The sequence below is a fragment of the Ictalurus punctatus genome, chromosome 12, assembly GCF_001660625.3.
Source record: "Ictalurus punctatus breed USDA103 chromosome 12, Coco_2.0, whole genome shotgun sequence".
NCBI classification, from domain to species: Eukaryota; Metazoa; Chordata; class Actinopteri; order Siluriformes; family Ictaluridae; genus Ictalurus; species Ictalurus punctatus.
The window spans coordinates 11,829,992-11,845,461 of record NC_030427.2 but is presented as its reverse complement, the minus strand read 5'-3'; the positions used below and the strand labels follow the sequence as shown (position 1 = coordinate 11,845,461).

Below are 15,470 nucleotides of genomic sequence, written 5' to 3'. Positions count from 1 at the left end.
AATGATTCTATTACTCCAACAATCAGTATATTATACCACAGTGCAATTGGATTCTCGAATCTGATTTGTCAGACAGTGTTGATTTAACTTCTATAACTGCAAGGCTCCCACAGTAGTCGTGAGATTCAAATCAAATCACTGGGTTATATTAATGCACTTGTTCTAATATTTTATGGTTTCTATAGTAACAACTTATTCACAGGAATTTGTTTGGAGGGTGCTCTACAAGATCTAAGTATAGTAATAAAAATTTTAAAATGTGTTGTTATTTAACAAAGGAAAACCTATCATTGTTGATATGGTGAAGATTTCTGTAAAGGAACATTTATTTTACATTTATGGAAGGGATATCCAGTGTCAATCACTTTGTAACAGTACGTTTTCCACAATAGGAAAGTCTTCAGGACAGAGGACTTTCACTTCTGCATTTTTATTTATTTATTTTTTTAGGTCTTATTAACTTCAGAAGAGAGAAATATTGAAAAGTAAAAAAAAAGTTAACTTAAAAAAGAGATTAATTTACCTGAGGTAAAGCCTGAACTACTGTGTCTAGCAAAGCACGCATCCCAGTGGCCATCTTCAACAGTTTCAGCACTATGAATAGAGAAAAGAATCAAAGTGAAAAAAGTGGCATATATATATAAATATATATAAAATACCTATTCGGAGCCATTTTTAATGGAGGTCCCGGTGGTCCCAATTGCAGCAGAAAGTAAAATACCAAGTGTCAGAATCTGAATCTACAAAAGGATGCCGGTGCAGAGGAGCCCAGTCGAAGCCCTTAGTGGATGTCTGTAAAGGCCATTAATTACCATCAGAGACCTCCTTAGAACCATCATAACGCACCAAGCTGCCCTCTGAGCTCCTACACGTTTCCTCTACAACCCTCCAACCCCCACCTCCTGTATTACAGACAGGCAGCAGTCAGCTTTAACAAAGAAAAAAAAGACTTGTTCAACACCAAAGTCTTGCACTATTGTGCCCTTATACCTATTGTCTGGCCATAATTACAGCTGGGTTTCCTAAGGTCCTCAGTGATGTCTATGGCTATGCTCAGTGGAAGAGACAGATGAGGTTAGATGGAGATAGAAGAGAAAAGAAAGGAAGGAAGGATATTAAGGGCATGAAGGCAAAAGAAGGAAGGAAGGGGGACAGAAAGGGGGAATGGAAAGATAAAGCAAGGAAAAGAAAGACAAAATAAGTAAAGGAATGAAGAAATAAGGGAAGGAAGTAAGGAAGGAAGAAATGGCAATGCTAATTAAAATTCTAGGTATCAAATAACACTCCCTAAATAACTTCAAACCTGCAAATATTTCAGAATTCAAAGCCAGCTGTTTGGAAATGCTGGTGTATACATGTATTTCGTACAACATAATTCATGTAAGATCCTACAAATTTTGCATGAGGTCAGGATTTCAGCAGAAGACTGACCACGTGCTATCCGTAACACCCGCATGATCCGAATAATGGTAGGGTTGATAGGAAGCGAGGCGTTAATCTCTATCTCCTCCAGTGTGATACCCATCACAGACAAAAGCACAATAGCCAGGTCTAGTTGATTCCACCTGCAGATAGCGATAGCAAGAGGGAGGAAGAAAAGTGGGAGCGAGAGATAGGTTCATTCATTTATTCATTAGAGATATGATCCCTGAACTGACAGCTCTGTTGTAATCGTTCCAGATGAGCTGAGTGATTAATAATGAAGTATTCCGCACCATGGGAATGCAATCACTGTGTCTTCCATATTATATCAGAGAACAATATATATATACACATATATATATATATATATATATATATATATATATATATATATATATATATATATATAAAATCTGCTGAATAACTACCAGACACTGTATTCTAAAATATGCACACAGTGCTTGTATCATTTATATTTTATATTTATTAAATTAAACTTTACCTATTCGAGTACTGAAAAAAAAAAAAAAATGCACATTTCCTCCAACAAAACATGCCTAACTCAGCTTCATTGAAATTCATCTTTAATCACTTCTGTTTACTTATTTCCTTAGATCTAGTTAACCTGCTAAATGCTTGCTTCTTATTGGCCTATTATCAGAATGTGGATAAGATGTAAACTAGCTGTACTATGCCTTTCATAAGTATTCACCCACTATGAATCTTTCCACAATTTGTAGCGTTAGAACCTGGAACTGAAATTGACTTAATTGGGATTATATGTCATGAATCTACACAAATAGTCCATAATATGGAAATAAGGGAAAAATCCGTATAGTTTGCAAAATTATTAACATATAAATGTTGTGGTTGCATAGGTATTCACTCCCCTTGTTATGAAATCCCTAAATTAGTTATGGTGCAACCAGAGCACCTATGCCCTTCCTCTACAAACCCCCCTGTATTGGAGATAAGCAGCAGTCATGTTTCTCAAAAGACAATAAAAAGTTTAACATCAAAGTGTCCGTAACGTCTGGCCATAATTACAACAATGATGTCTATGGCTGCATTCAGAAGAGGCGGATAAAGTAAGAAAAGAAAGAAATTGATGTTATGATGGAAGGAAACCAGTTGCTGACAGAAGTCACATAATTAGTTGCATTATTATTATTATTATTATTATTATTATTATTATTATTATGCTAATTAATTGCAAACTCAAAACACTGCACTATAATATAAAAAAATTCACACTGTGAATTTCAGTCCATAAATTCAGTCCATGATTGATCTTGTAAATCAGGCATAAATTTACCTACACTTGCTTATAATTTGACTAGCACAATTTTCTAATCATGTCAGCTTTTTTTTCTCCTCAGTTAACTCCAAGGCAACCTGCTTTGAAATCTACATTAATAAACATTAAGTAACAGACTGTTGTAATTACAGCATCGTTCTGCACAACATCCAACAGGCTGAGAAAAGAAATTGTGTGAGTCAGGAAAGGAAAAGAAGGGAATAATTAGTGTATTTCATCAATTACCTCTCAGAACTGCATGTGTGTGAATGTGTGTGCACTTGTAGCCTTCGTGTCAGCGTTGAGCGTGGAGGATGGCCATACCTGTCTTTGAAAAAGCGGCGGAAGCCGAAGGCAATGAGCTTGAGTGTGGCCTCGACCACGAAGGTGGAGCTGAAGAAGTAATTACAGTACTTCAGAGCGGTTTCGAGAGACTGAGGAGAGAGAAAGAGAGAGTGCGTGTGTGTGTGTGTGTGAGAGAGAGAGAGAGAGAGAGAGAGAGAGAGAGAGAGAGAGAGAGAGAGAGAGAATGACACAGTGAGAGAGAAATGGGGGCATTTAAGGAAAAAGAGACAAAATTTTATGTGCACAATAAAATGACAATATCAATATAAGGGAATTAATGATGTCACCATTTCAAAATTAAAAAGAATTACATCTTCCATATACCGTATATTGTACTTTTAGAAGAATATGAACATTTCCATTAATGTGTACTGATATATTCTGATAATATTGGTAAGTCTGAAGTCAACAATTTATCCTCTAAAGGATATCACATGGGTGCTGTTCTGACCTTTGGCTGATCGTAGTGCTCCAGCGACATGGTAATGACATTGATGCAAATGATGAGGGTGATAAAGAGGTCCAGGTAGTGGCTTGTGCATAACGAGTGGATCATCAAGCGGATATGGCCATACCCGGCATAGTACGGCAACTTCTGCGCCTCTGCAGAGACAGATGGAGACAGCAAGAGATCAGTCATAGGGGAAAGGAGTGGGAGGCTTGGGTTGAGATTGGCAGACACCAGAAATTGCAGATACTGGCAGAGAAGAGAGTCAGCACAGCAAACAAAGAAATTGTAACAGAGCAGCACTTTTAACTGATGCAAGAATGTCGCTGGCATTGGTAAAAAATTCATCACCAAATCTCTGGGGAGGCCACATAAAGATTTCTTTCCTCTTTTTTGCTCTCAACTTTTGATTTCTTGGTTTTATAAAACTGTCCCCATGTTTTGGTTAATGTGTGCTCTCCTCTAAAGATATACTGTATGTCAACGAAGTTGTTGTGAATCGATTGCAAGGCGATGGGAAATTGCATGGAACTGGATGGATAGATTTCTTTATAGGACAGAACAGATTTACCAAAACATGGATAGAATACATCACAATACATAATCCAGCAACTTGTGCGCATAATTTACTATTTTTGTGTCTTTATATTAACATTTCCAGACCTATAATTACTATAAATATCTATATCAATATAAATAGTTTTGACTCAAGACTGACAGAATGCTTTAATAGTCAAAGAACATTTGTTTTACTTAACCCAGTGGTACTTTACAGACTGGGGCTACCAAATGTTAGCATATGTCAGCATGATCCCAATGTTGTGTCATAGTGCCATTTTCAAAGATCATCTCAAACCATTTCCTTTCAAAAAATGTCAAAAATCTCAAGCAGAAGGGTCAGTTTTCAATGTTAGCTCTTAAAAACAATGCTCAGCATCATATTAATGAGAAATGCAACATAGAAGTAGTGGTGACATTAGTACCAATGTTGGTAGCACTGTTTCAGCTTGGTTAGTTAGCGATCAAGATGATGTACAAGATGATGTACAAGAGATGTACAAGATGACAAGTGATATTAACATGATCTAAGCTGATCTGTTTGATCAGTTTGTGGTTAGAAAGCTAGATAGAGTAACGGACTAAAGCAGTGCTGCATCAGTCTCTGTATGTAGAGATGAATTCCCATTGGCTCCACGTTCACTAGTTAGTTGAATGGCATTGTGGGTTAACCAAGGTGAAAACAGTCCAACATCTACTATATAGATGAAAACACAAATTTCATAAAAAAATATAACTTGGACACCACTGAAAATCATATGTTAATTTTGAAGATTAGATTTTTTTTTTCATTTAAATGCAAATCACAAAGGTTGACAGAGTTGTTTTTGTTCAATTACGTTTATGTCATAGGCATGGAATGGCTCTACAAATTACAACCTCCATGTTTTTGCCTGAAAGACTGAAATATATTTTTTTAAAATACACCCGAACACAATTACTTGTTTTGAGAAACACATTGCATCTGCAAGACACTACATTCTCATATCCATTTCACAATTTCATGAACAAACTGCTGATCAGGTGTCACTGATATGTGCAATGTGGCTGTTAACATGACAACAAGAGACCATTTATAATCCACAAACACCAACCCAGTGCAATCTACACACTTTCACAATTTCTATTTTAAAATGGACTTAGAGATCACTTTCTTACTGTATAGCTCACGCTGCCTATTTGGACAGCTAGAACATAAACCTCAAAAAAAAAAAAAATGGCAGAAAGGTCAGAGTCAGGAAGGATGTGCAGTCGATAACAAGAAAAAAAATCCATGTCAGAACCAAGCAGGCACGAAAAAAGAAAAAAGGAGGTGGACCAGGGTGGCACTGGGTTTGGGGTGATTTCGGCTCACCTAAATTAAGAAACAAGCAGTCAAAGCAGATGGAAGAGAAAGAGAAGGCGGACAGCTGGGGGAGAGACAGTGGAGTAAAAAAAAGAGGGTGAGAGGAGACAGGAGGAGACAGGTACTACAGCCAGATAAGGCAGGATAAATAAATGAAGAGTGATATGAGTAATGAAATAAGGCAAAAGCGAGAGACAAGAGTAAGATCATTAAAGGAGAATGAAAGATTTTGGAAAAGAAGTGCTGAAGCAAAAATGAGTGGTGTGATTAATGCTAACTTCTTTCTTCTGGGACAGACAAAGTTGTTAATGCGCTGAAGAAAAAAATCTGTATGAGCACTTATGACCTATTTCAGCTACTTCTCCATTCTTCTGTTACATCGTTTGGCATAAATGCAGTTAAATTCATGGAAATTTAAGGTAGTGATCTATACAAAATCTAATTTTTAAAATTTTTCCACTCAATAAATGCAGCTGATTAGCCAAGACATGTTTGCTTTGTTAGTTATGCACGCTGGTTTTGAGTATAATGTAGTTAACTAGGTAAAGTTAACAAAGCTTCATTAGTTTATCAAACAAAGACTTGTCGAGGTTTAAGACTCGGCTCAGCATACTGTTATTTAGAAACAGGAACAAAAATTTATTGCGCTTTTTTCAGTGGCATTAATGCTAGTTAGCTGAGCAACTTTGCTAATATTAGCTTAGTGGCTAATGCTTATTATACAACAGCAGTTTGAATTCTCAAATCTGATTAATGATGATTAACTTCTTGGTCAATTTTCTATAACAGCAGCAGGTTTATATTAATGTGTTCATTCTAATATGTTATGGTTTCTATAGTAACAACTCCTTCACAGGGACTTCTCAGTGTCACACATAATCAAAGACTACAATAAAACATGTTCATTAACAAGGAAAAAAAATGTCTAAACTTTGATACGGTGAAGTTTTCTGTAAGGAGATGTTTATTTATTTAGCATTGATGGAAGGAATCTCCAGTTTCAGCACTTTGTAACAGATGTTCCATTAAGTTTTCAGCCATGCAATATATTCACGGAGGACTTCGAACTTTCTGGTTATTTGGTAACATAACAAGGTTTTTTTTTTTTTTTTTTTCCTGTCATGTTTGCTTCTATTTTACCTCACCAACTGTCAGATATCCTATAAATATGTGCACCAATTTGTTTTCAAGTGTGTGTAAACTGTAGATAAATCAACCCAAATGGGTTAAAAGTCTAAAATAACATTACTGTATTGAAGTAAAAAAACAAAACAAACATACACTAGTTATCTATACCAATGCTGTTAGAATACCGATAATATTATCAGTTTGCACTTCCCAAGAAGATAGACCTCTTTTTTCTCTTGCTTTTTCCAAGATGATCTCAATGTCGTCATTGATATTGAGAGAGACAATGAATCCAAATAACTGTAAATATGCCTACATTGCACAAGTGTGAAACTTTTTGCTGCTGTCAAGATTATGTAGACAAATCTCATTGGCACATGACTTTATCTTGCAAAAAAAAAAAAAAAAAAAGACATAGCAGATATCGCATTTTGTAAACAATTTAATTCTCAACCCATGGTTATGTTCGTAATATCCAGACATCAAACTGAAATTAGTAATCTATGTTGTGACCCAGGAGTAAAGAAAATTCCATTGATGAAAATAGTTTTGTAAACAAATTATTAAATATATTTGATATACTGTTTTGATTGTGGGTTCAGACAGCACAATTTACCATGAATATTATATTTGATAGTATTTATATTTTGGGAAACCAACATGCTGCAGGGAAAAGGAGCTCTCTTTATCATTCTATCTAAATTCATAACTGACCTGCAAATGTTCTCTTTAATGCTTTTTGACCTCTATTGTGGCATGATACCTTTATATTTAACTTTTTGTATTGTGGATTTTGGGCTGCTGGCATTTAAAATAAAACCATGTGCACTTGTATTGTTTGCTTTTGCACTAAAATATCAATACACAATCTAGTCACAGAAAAACTGAAAATATATTTGCTGTAAGTTCTGTCAGTCAGCAGGTTGTTTGTCCTACTAAAACTGAACCTAAATTCTGTAAGTGAAATCTAATCGTATGTTATTATGAAAATATCACTCTGCTCTAGTGCATACACTCAGTTCTTAAAGGTAATCAGAGGAAATTATTTCATATAATGTGCTGAGGTTTATGCCTTATTTTTAAGCACATGCTATAATAACAGAAACAGAACCCTCTGTTTTTCTGCACCCTCCCTTGCTTACTCCGTCTCTTCTTCTCCATTCGCCTGAGCCTCTTCTCCTCCCTCCTTTTGGCCTCCTCGACTTCCTGGTGCTGCCGGCACTTGTGAAAGTTCTCCACCACCACGCCAACGAACATGTTCAGCACGAAGAAACTGACGATGAGTAGGAACGAGATGAAGTACAGCAGCATCCACGGGTTGTTGTTGGTCACCGGCTGGGAGACAGACAAGACGGGGTAAAAAAAAAATAGCAGCAACAGATGATAGGAGAAGACAGGAGAAGGGTGGAGAGGAGAGGAGGAATGAAACAGAACAGGTGAAGGAAAAGGCTAAAGGAAAATAAAAATGTTTAATCCATCTAATAGGGTATAGGATTCTTTAGTTTGTCACTGGAGAGAGGGTTCTAAGTAGAACATAAAAGAACCAAGCTGGAAACTTTAACCATCTAAATAAGAAGAGCTTTTTTAAGAGTTTATACAGTGGGGGAAATAAGTATTGAACGCGTCAACATTTTTTTCAGTAAATTCACATGAAATATTCAGCAGACATCAGTTTTAACTCAAGAAATCCAGAAATATAAAGAATTCACAACATTAAAGTTCATAAATAAAGTTATGTGGAGTGAGTATTGAACACGCTAAGAAAAAGCAGTTCTCCAAGGCAAGGTAAGGCAAGGAACCAGCTGAAATGCATAAGTAATTATACCCCCTATCTGTGCAAATTAATATCAGCTGGGTTAATAAATTGATGGTCTATAAAAAGGCTTTTCTTACAAAGCAAAGAGCTCTCCCAAGCACTTAAGAACCTTATTGTTGCTAAACATATTGATGGAATTAGATACAGACGTATTTCAAAACTTCTGAATCCTCCAGTAAGCACCATTGGGGCCATTATCCACAAGTGGTAGCAACATCACTCCATCATCTACAGGCCACGCACAGAAGCTCCTCACAAGATTTCTGAACAGGGAGTCAGAAGGGTAGCCCAAGAGCCAAGGGCCACTTGGAAAGAGCTCCAGAAACACATGGAGGCAGCAGGTTTTATTGTCACAGAGAAAACAATAGGCAATACACTCCACTGCTCACGCTCACCAACACTCCATTACTAAAGAAAAGGCATGTTGAAGCTCATTTAAAGTTTGCTACAACTCATTTCGACAATCCTATGAAATACTGGGAGTGTGTAGTCTGGTCAGACAAGTGCAAAATTTAACTTTTTGGCTGTCATACTACACACCATGTTTGGAGAAGAAATGACACTGCACATCACCCTATTAACACTATACCAACAGTGAAGTTTGGAGGTGGAAGCATCATGGTGTGGGGCTGTTTTGCTGTTTCGCATGGTACTGGCAGATTCATATAATTGAAGAAACGATGAATGGAGCCCTTTACCGGGAGATTCTTGAGAAGAATCTGCTGCCATCCACCATGATGATGAAGATGAGACGTGGGTGGACCTTCCAGCAGGACAACGATCCAAAGCATACAGCAAAGGAAACTCTCAGTTGGTTTCAGAGAAAAAAAATCAAGGCGTTAGAATGGCCCAGTCAGTCACCTGACTTGAATCCAATTGAACAAGATTTAAAGATAATATGTTTAGATGAATGAGTCAAAATCACACCTGACTACTGCGGCTGATTAATTTCTTCATACAGGAACCATTTTGAAGCTGTCATTACAAACAAAGGCTTCTCCACTTAAGTATTAAACAAATTTCAGTTAGCGTGTTCAATAGTTTTATCCTGTGTCATTATTCTATATTACACATGACTTAATTTATGGACTTTAATGTTTGAATTTCTTTATATGTGTGGATTTCTTGAGTTAATACCAAAGTCTGGTGAAAACTTCATGTGAATAACCTCATTGGAAATATATTTACTGAAAAAAATGTTGACACGTTCAATACTTACAGTGTTTCCCCCACTGCAGATATCTAAAAATGAAATGACATCAGATTCATTCATGAACAGTTTGTTCAATCAGATTTTTCAGAGTTTTAAAAAATACTGTAGTAGTTTCTCTAACCAAATGATTTAATAATCAAACTTCCACTACACTTTATGTCATGAAATGTCATCTTCTTTGACAGTATAGGCAGAAATCCCCAAATACCAAAAAGCGTGATATTACATTATCATATCACACCATTCCACTTGTATTTTCCTCAATCCATTGTCCTGGGATGGCCTGCATATGTGTGTGTGTGTGTGTGTGTGTGTGTGTGTGTGTGTGTGTGTGTGTGTGTGATATACAACTCTCTCTCCTACCTGTTGGTCTATTCCCACTGCGTCAAGTCCATGGTACATTATATTGACCCAGCCATCTTTAGAGGCTAAAACAAATAGAGACATCAGAGCCTGGGGAAGGAGACAGACCAAAAAAAAAGAAAAAAAGATTTAGACACAAATAACTTCGTATCTGAAATGCAAACATGCGCAATGTTTTATTATTATTATTATTATTATTATTATTATTATTATTATTATTATTATTATTATTATTATTATTAAATAGTTACTGAAGACAAAAACAAACTTACTAACAAACAACCAAATAAAACTACATAACCAACATAAAACAAACAAACACACAAAATTGTACAGCTAAGCAAAAAGTTTTAGTTACTTAGTTTTTAAAAATATTGCCCCAAAATAACTGAAGTAATAAGGAATATTTTGAAACACGCAAAAATAAACAAAATAAAATAATTTAAAACAATGTGAAGAAGGACCAGAGAAAGAAACGATAATAAATGTAAACAAAACAAAAAACCTAACACTTAAACAAAAAACAAAACGAAAGCCACAAAGAAATAAAAGAGACAAAGAAAAAAAAAGGACCAAACAAAAAAAAAAAAAAATAATTAAACAGAAATGTTAACAAAATATTACCCATAACATTTAGACAACAATAACCCATAACATTTAGAGGAAAATACATTCTTGGTTTCCAATGATATCCCAAAGTGGTGGCGCTAAATACAAATAAAACATTACACTGGAAACTAAAACTAAACGAAATCTTCATTCATCTTCAGTAATGGATTTTTTTTCTTCCTGGTTATGGTCGCAGTGAATCCAAAGCCTGGGTGTGAGGCGGGAATACGCTCTGGATGTGGCGCCTGTCCATTGCAGGGCCCCATACACACACCTATACACTCATTTATTCTTTAGTATAGCCAAGCCAACTATGGCTTGTTTTTTTGGAACACAAAGGACACACTCCACCCTGCTGAAAAAAAAAAAAAAAAGGAAACTATAATGGTCCCTGTGGGTCTCTACTGGTAATTTGTTGCCTTCTATTTGTGGCATGTTATGTCTAGTGGATACCATTAAGGACCAATAGAACACCATTGACATTTGGTAATGGTTTTAATGGTTAACTGATGGTTTCTAATGGTATTTATCATGGAATCCATTAGAATTTCTGTGATGAACCAAAAAACTTTTGTGTACCTGCCCCAGGTTGTCAAAGTTATACTTGTGATGAACCCATTTGTATTTAGCCAACAGACAGTCAGACTTATTGGTGATATTCTTGACATCCAGGCCAACACAATAATAGAACTTCCCTTTGAAGAGCTGAAACACACACACACAACCACCCACCCACACACACACACACACACACACACACATTTGTATTAGTCAAGGTTTCATTAAGGCCTCAGATGCAATATTGAGGTTAAGATAGGAAAAATAACTCAAGGCTCTAAAGAGTACAGTATGAACGAGAACTCGAAGATGAGCTTTCAGCATTCATTACAGCCCGAGAGATCCAATACAGTGAGGAAGGGGAGGTTGAGAGTGCACGAGAAACAGAGCAATCAGTATGAACACTCTGATGGGTTTTGACACAGAGCAGGAAGTGTGAGTAAAGAGATGATTAAATAGCAGATGAGGCTCGAGGGAGGGTTTTTTTTTTTTTGGTGGGGTGTGCAAAGTTCAGACTAACAGAAATAAACTGGTTCCAACCTGCACGCCGAGGATGCCAAAGATGATGAAGAACGCACAGCAGATGAGCACAATGTTTCCTATGGGCTTTAGAGATGTGATGAGAGTCTCGACCACCAGCTTCAGTCCAGGAGCCCGGCTGATCACCCTGCATGCACAATATTACACACAATTTCTGTTGAATGCAGAACTCTAATGTGATGGATCCAGCTGTAATTCAAAGCAAAGATATACAGCATGTTAATGTGATCATTCTAATATGTTATAATTTCTATCGTAACAGATTATTCACAGGGATTTGTATTGTGAACACTAGACCTAAAACTGATAACAAATCCAAAAACATCTTGGTATTTAACAAAGAAAAATCGCAAATTGTTGATATGGCCAGGTTTTCTGTAAAGACACTTTTGTTTAACATGGAAAGAGTCTCTTGTGTCAGTGCTTTCTAAGAGTATGTTCTCTTTCAAAGAGAACTCCACTTTGCGTTAGCTGAATGCTGTGGGAAATGCCCTCGCGAGTGACCGGTATCTGACTCTTGTGTAACATCATGCCTATTTATAGGCCTGTCATGATCAAGTGATTTGGCAATTAAGCGCATCGCATGATGTATAAACGACACCTGTGAACCATGCCGTCAGCCTTATTATCTTCAGAGAGACTGCATGTCTGTCATTTGTGTAATGCTCGCAAAAAGACTTTTCATTTCCTCTCTATCTTTTCCAAAAAAAAAAAAAAAGAAAAAAAAGAAAAATCTCTTTTCTTTTCTGTCCACCGTGGCATTGGTGAGCAAGGCCTATGCAGTAGTGGGTCTTGCTTGTGGGTCACAGCAGACAGTGGCAGTGTTGCAGGCCTATCAAGCAGACCTACTGAGTGAGCTCGACATACGGCAGCATTTAGCAAGAGTCTTCCCTGTTGTGTCAAGTTCACCTGGGCATCCACGAGTGGAGCTGGGGGCAGTGCTAGTGCGAGGGAGGCACAGAAGGCAAGTACAGCAGTCCGCCTCTCCTCGCAGACAGGCAGGGGAATCGGGCGGCCACAGTTGCAGCCTGCAACTAGATCTGATATGAGAATAGCCTGCAACTAGATCTGATATGAGAATAGTCATAAAGGCCAAGCAGACAAAGGAGGAGCGGTCCTGAGGGGCCATGGAAAGAGGTATAAGGGGACATGAGGTCGTTAGCCCCAAGTACTACTGTAGGGCCTTCCCTAGCCAAGGCTGTCCCAAGTTTTCAGTGTTCTCTGGTCAACGAGCTGTCACAGGGCAACAAAAATCTGATGCTTTCCCTCCAACAGAATGTGAAAAAGTTAACTTCACTAAAAGATCATCTGGCAGTGTGGAAACTACTGCCAAATGTGTCTCCATGGGTTCTGTCTACTGCAGAAAAAGGTTACCGGGTCCAATTCAGAGATCGACACCCCCAATTCAGAGGTGTGCTCAGCACAGTAGTCAGCACAGAGCAGAGCCCGACGTTAGCGCAGGAAGTGAGATCCCTCTTGGAGAAAGGGATAAAGGGGCCATAGAACATGTACCCCATTCCCTGAAGGAGGGAGGTTTTTACAGCTGTTATTTCCTGGTCTGCAAAAAAAGAGGGGAGTACACGGCTAATTTTAGATCTGCGACTTCTGAACTGTACTCTTCGGACATACAGGTTCAAGATGCTCACACCCAAACTTATCGTTTCACAGATTCAGTTTGAGGACTGGTTTGTGACAATCTAAAATGTGCATATTTCCACATAGAAATATTGTAAAGTCACCGGAAGTTCCTGAGGTTTGCATTTGGAGCCAAAGCATACCAAATTCGGGTTCTTCCCTTCAGGCAAGCTTTATCCCCTCGCACCTTCACAAAGTGCATGGATGTCATTCTGGCTCCATTGTGACTCCAGGGCATCCATGTACAAAACAACCTGCACGATCCAGGGAACTGGCGGTTCAACATCGAGTTGTTGTTCCTGCCCACATGAAGAGCTTGGGGCTCAGGTTGAACCTCAGAAAAGTATCCTTTCTTCAGTGCAGTGGACAACTCTAATAGGGATTATAAGGATGAGGGCGTTTCTATCCCCAACAAGCGTAGGGTCAATCCTGTCAACATTGAGCAAGCTCAAGCTGGATCTTGGCATCCCCTCCAGTCTCTACGAGAGACTGTTGGAGCTTACGCCAGCAGCAGCCAGCAGCCAATGTTCAAGCAGGCGCAACTAATTCTTCTCTGGGCAGAGGAAAAGTTTTGGCAGTGAGTGCAATGTACATTCTGGGCAACTGGAATGTGGGGTCAGACATCCTGTTGAGGCAGGGGCAGAGGCCCAGGGATTGGTGGCTCCATCCACAAGTAGTGAAGTCCATATGGTGGAGGTTTGGCCAAGCAGAAGTGGATGTGTTCGCCTCCAAGGAGACAACACACTGCCCACTGTGGTTCGCCCTCACTCCTCCTGCACCATTAAGGCTGGATGCCATGGTGCACATGTGGCCGAGGTCACATCTATATGTTTTTCCCCTGATTGCTCTGCTCCCACAAGTTCTAGTGAGAGTTTGCCAGGACTATTTATGTCTGCTGGTAGTAGCACCTTATTGGCAAGCTCAAATATGGTTATCAGAGACAATATCCCTGATAGACGGCACTCCTTTGGCGATTCCAGTCCTCAGGGATCTACTGTCTCATGATTTATCACCCTCAGCTGGAACTATGGAAACTGTGGTTCTGGCCCCTGAGGGTCACCAGTTAATAGATTCTGATCTAACAACTGAGATTGTAGCGACCATGTTGAATGCTAGAACGCCATCCATGATGAAATTGTATGCACTCAAGTGGCAACCTTTTGTCTCGTGGTGTAAGGAATGTTCCTATTGATGGAGCCTCGGTGAGGCAACATCCTCTAACTTCGAGGTTTTTGTGTGGTGTCAGGCAGCTGAGGCCCATCTGCAGACCATGCATACCTTCCCGGGACCTTTCTGTGGTACTGGAAGGTCTGTCAGGTGCCGTATTTGAGCCCTTAGAGTCAGCCTCTGAAAAGCTTCTGACTCTAAAGGTAGCTGTTCTGCTGGCCCTGACATCTCTCAAGCGAGTAGGAGATCTACAAGCTCTCTGTTGCCCCTTCCTACCTTGACTTTACTCCTGGATTATCCAAGGCCTTCCTGTATCCTAGGTTGGATTATATTCCTAAAGTTCCAGAAGTGTTGTAGGATTTCCTCCTCCGTTCCTCATAACGGAACAAGAGAAACTTCACTGACTGTGTCCAGTAAGGGCTCTCTGTACTTACGTCTACCGCTCCAGACAGTGGCATAAGTCAGAGCAGCTGCTGCTCGGCTTTGGTCGACGACAGTAGAGGTGATGCTGTGTTGAAGCAGCACATCTCTCATTCCACTAGGGGGGTCACCTCCTCGCATTCTTTGTCCAAAGGGGTATCTTTACAGGATGTGTGTGCTGTGGCAGGGTGGTCTATGTCACACATATTCATTCGATTTTACAGCCTGGATATACATTCTGGCCCGGGCTCGAGTGTCTTGCAGTGACCCTAGGGCTCTGATCTTTTTGAACAGGCCGTACCCTCAGTATGATGGAGTTGGTATTTTAGTTTCTACAGCGTTCAGCTAATGTAACGTGGAGTTCCCTCTGAAAGGGAACGTCTGGGTCACGTTCCCTGAGAAGGGAATAAGTCGTTTCGTAGTTCTGTCATACTGGGGCATGCCTGTGAATTGCATCTTTGCTTCAGATAATAGAGGCTGAAGGCGCGGTTCACAGGTTTCGTTTTTAACACGTAACGCGCTTAATTGCCGCGTCACCTGATCACAGAAGGCCTATAAATAGGCATGATGTTACACAAGCTTCAGAAACTGGTCACACGTGAGGGT

At 38.9% G+C, this 15,470-nt stretch overlaps 1 protein-coding gene across 1 annotated transcript in view; it reads right to left on the bottom strand.

Moving 5' to 3' along the window:
- LOC108272343 (voltage-dependent T-type calcium channel subunit alpha-1I) overlaps positions 1-15,470 on the bottom strand; it is a 143,720-nt gene that overhangs the window by 25,793 nt on the left and 102,457 nt on the right. The window contains exons 20-27 of the mRNA XM_053684293.1: positions 11,643-11,769; positions 11,124-11,249; positions 9,936-10,025; positions 7,686-7,878; positions 3,516-3,667; positions 3,044-3,153; positions 1,432-1,565; positions 524-594 (exon numbers count right to left, since the gene is read on the bottom strand). Of these exons, the coding sequence (XP_053540268.1) occupies positions 524-594; positions 1,432-1,565; positions 3,044-3,153; positions 3,516-3,667; positions 7,686-7,878; positions 9,936-10,025; positions 11,124-11,249; positions 11,643-11,769 (1,003 nt within the window). The remainder of the gene's footprint in view (positions 1-523; positions 595-1,431; positions 1,566-3,043; positions 3,154-3,515; positions 3,668-7,685; positions 7,879-9,935; positions 10,026-11,123; positions 11,250-11,642; positions 11,770-15,470) is intronic.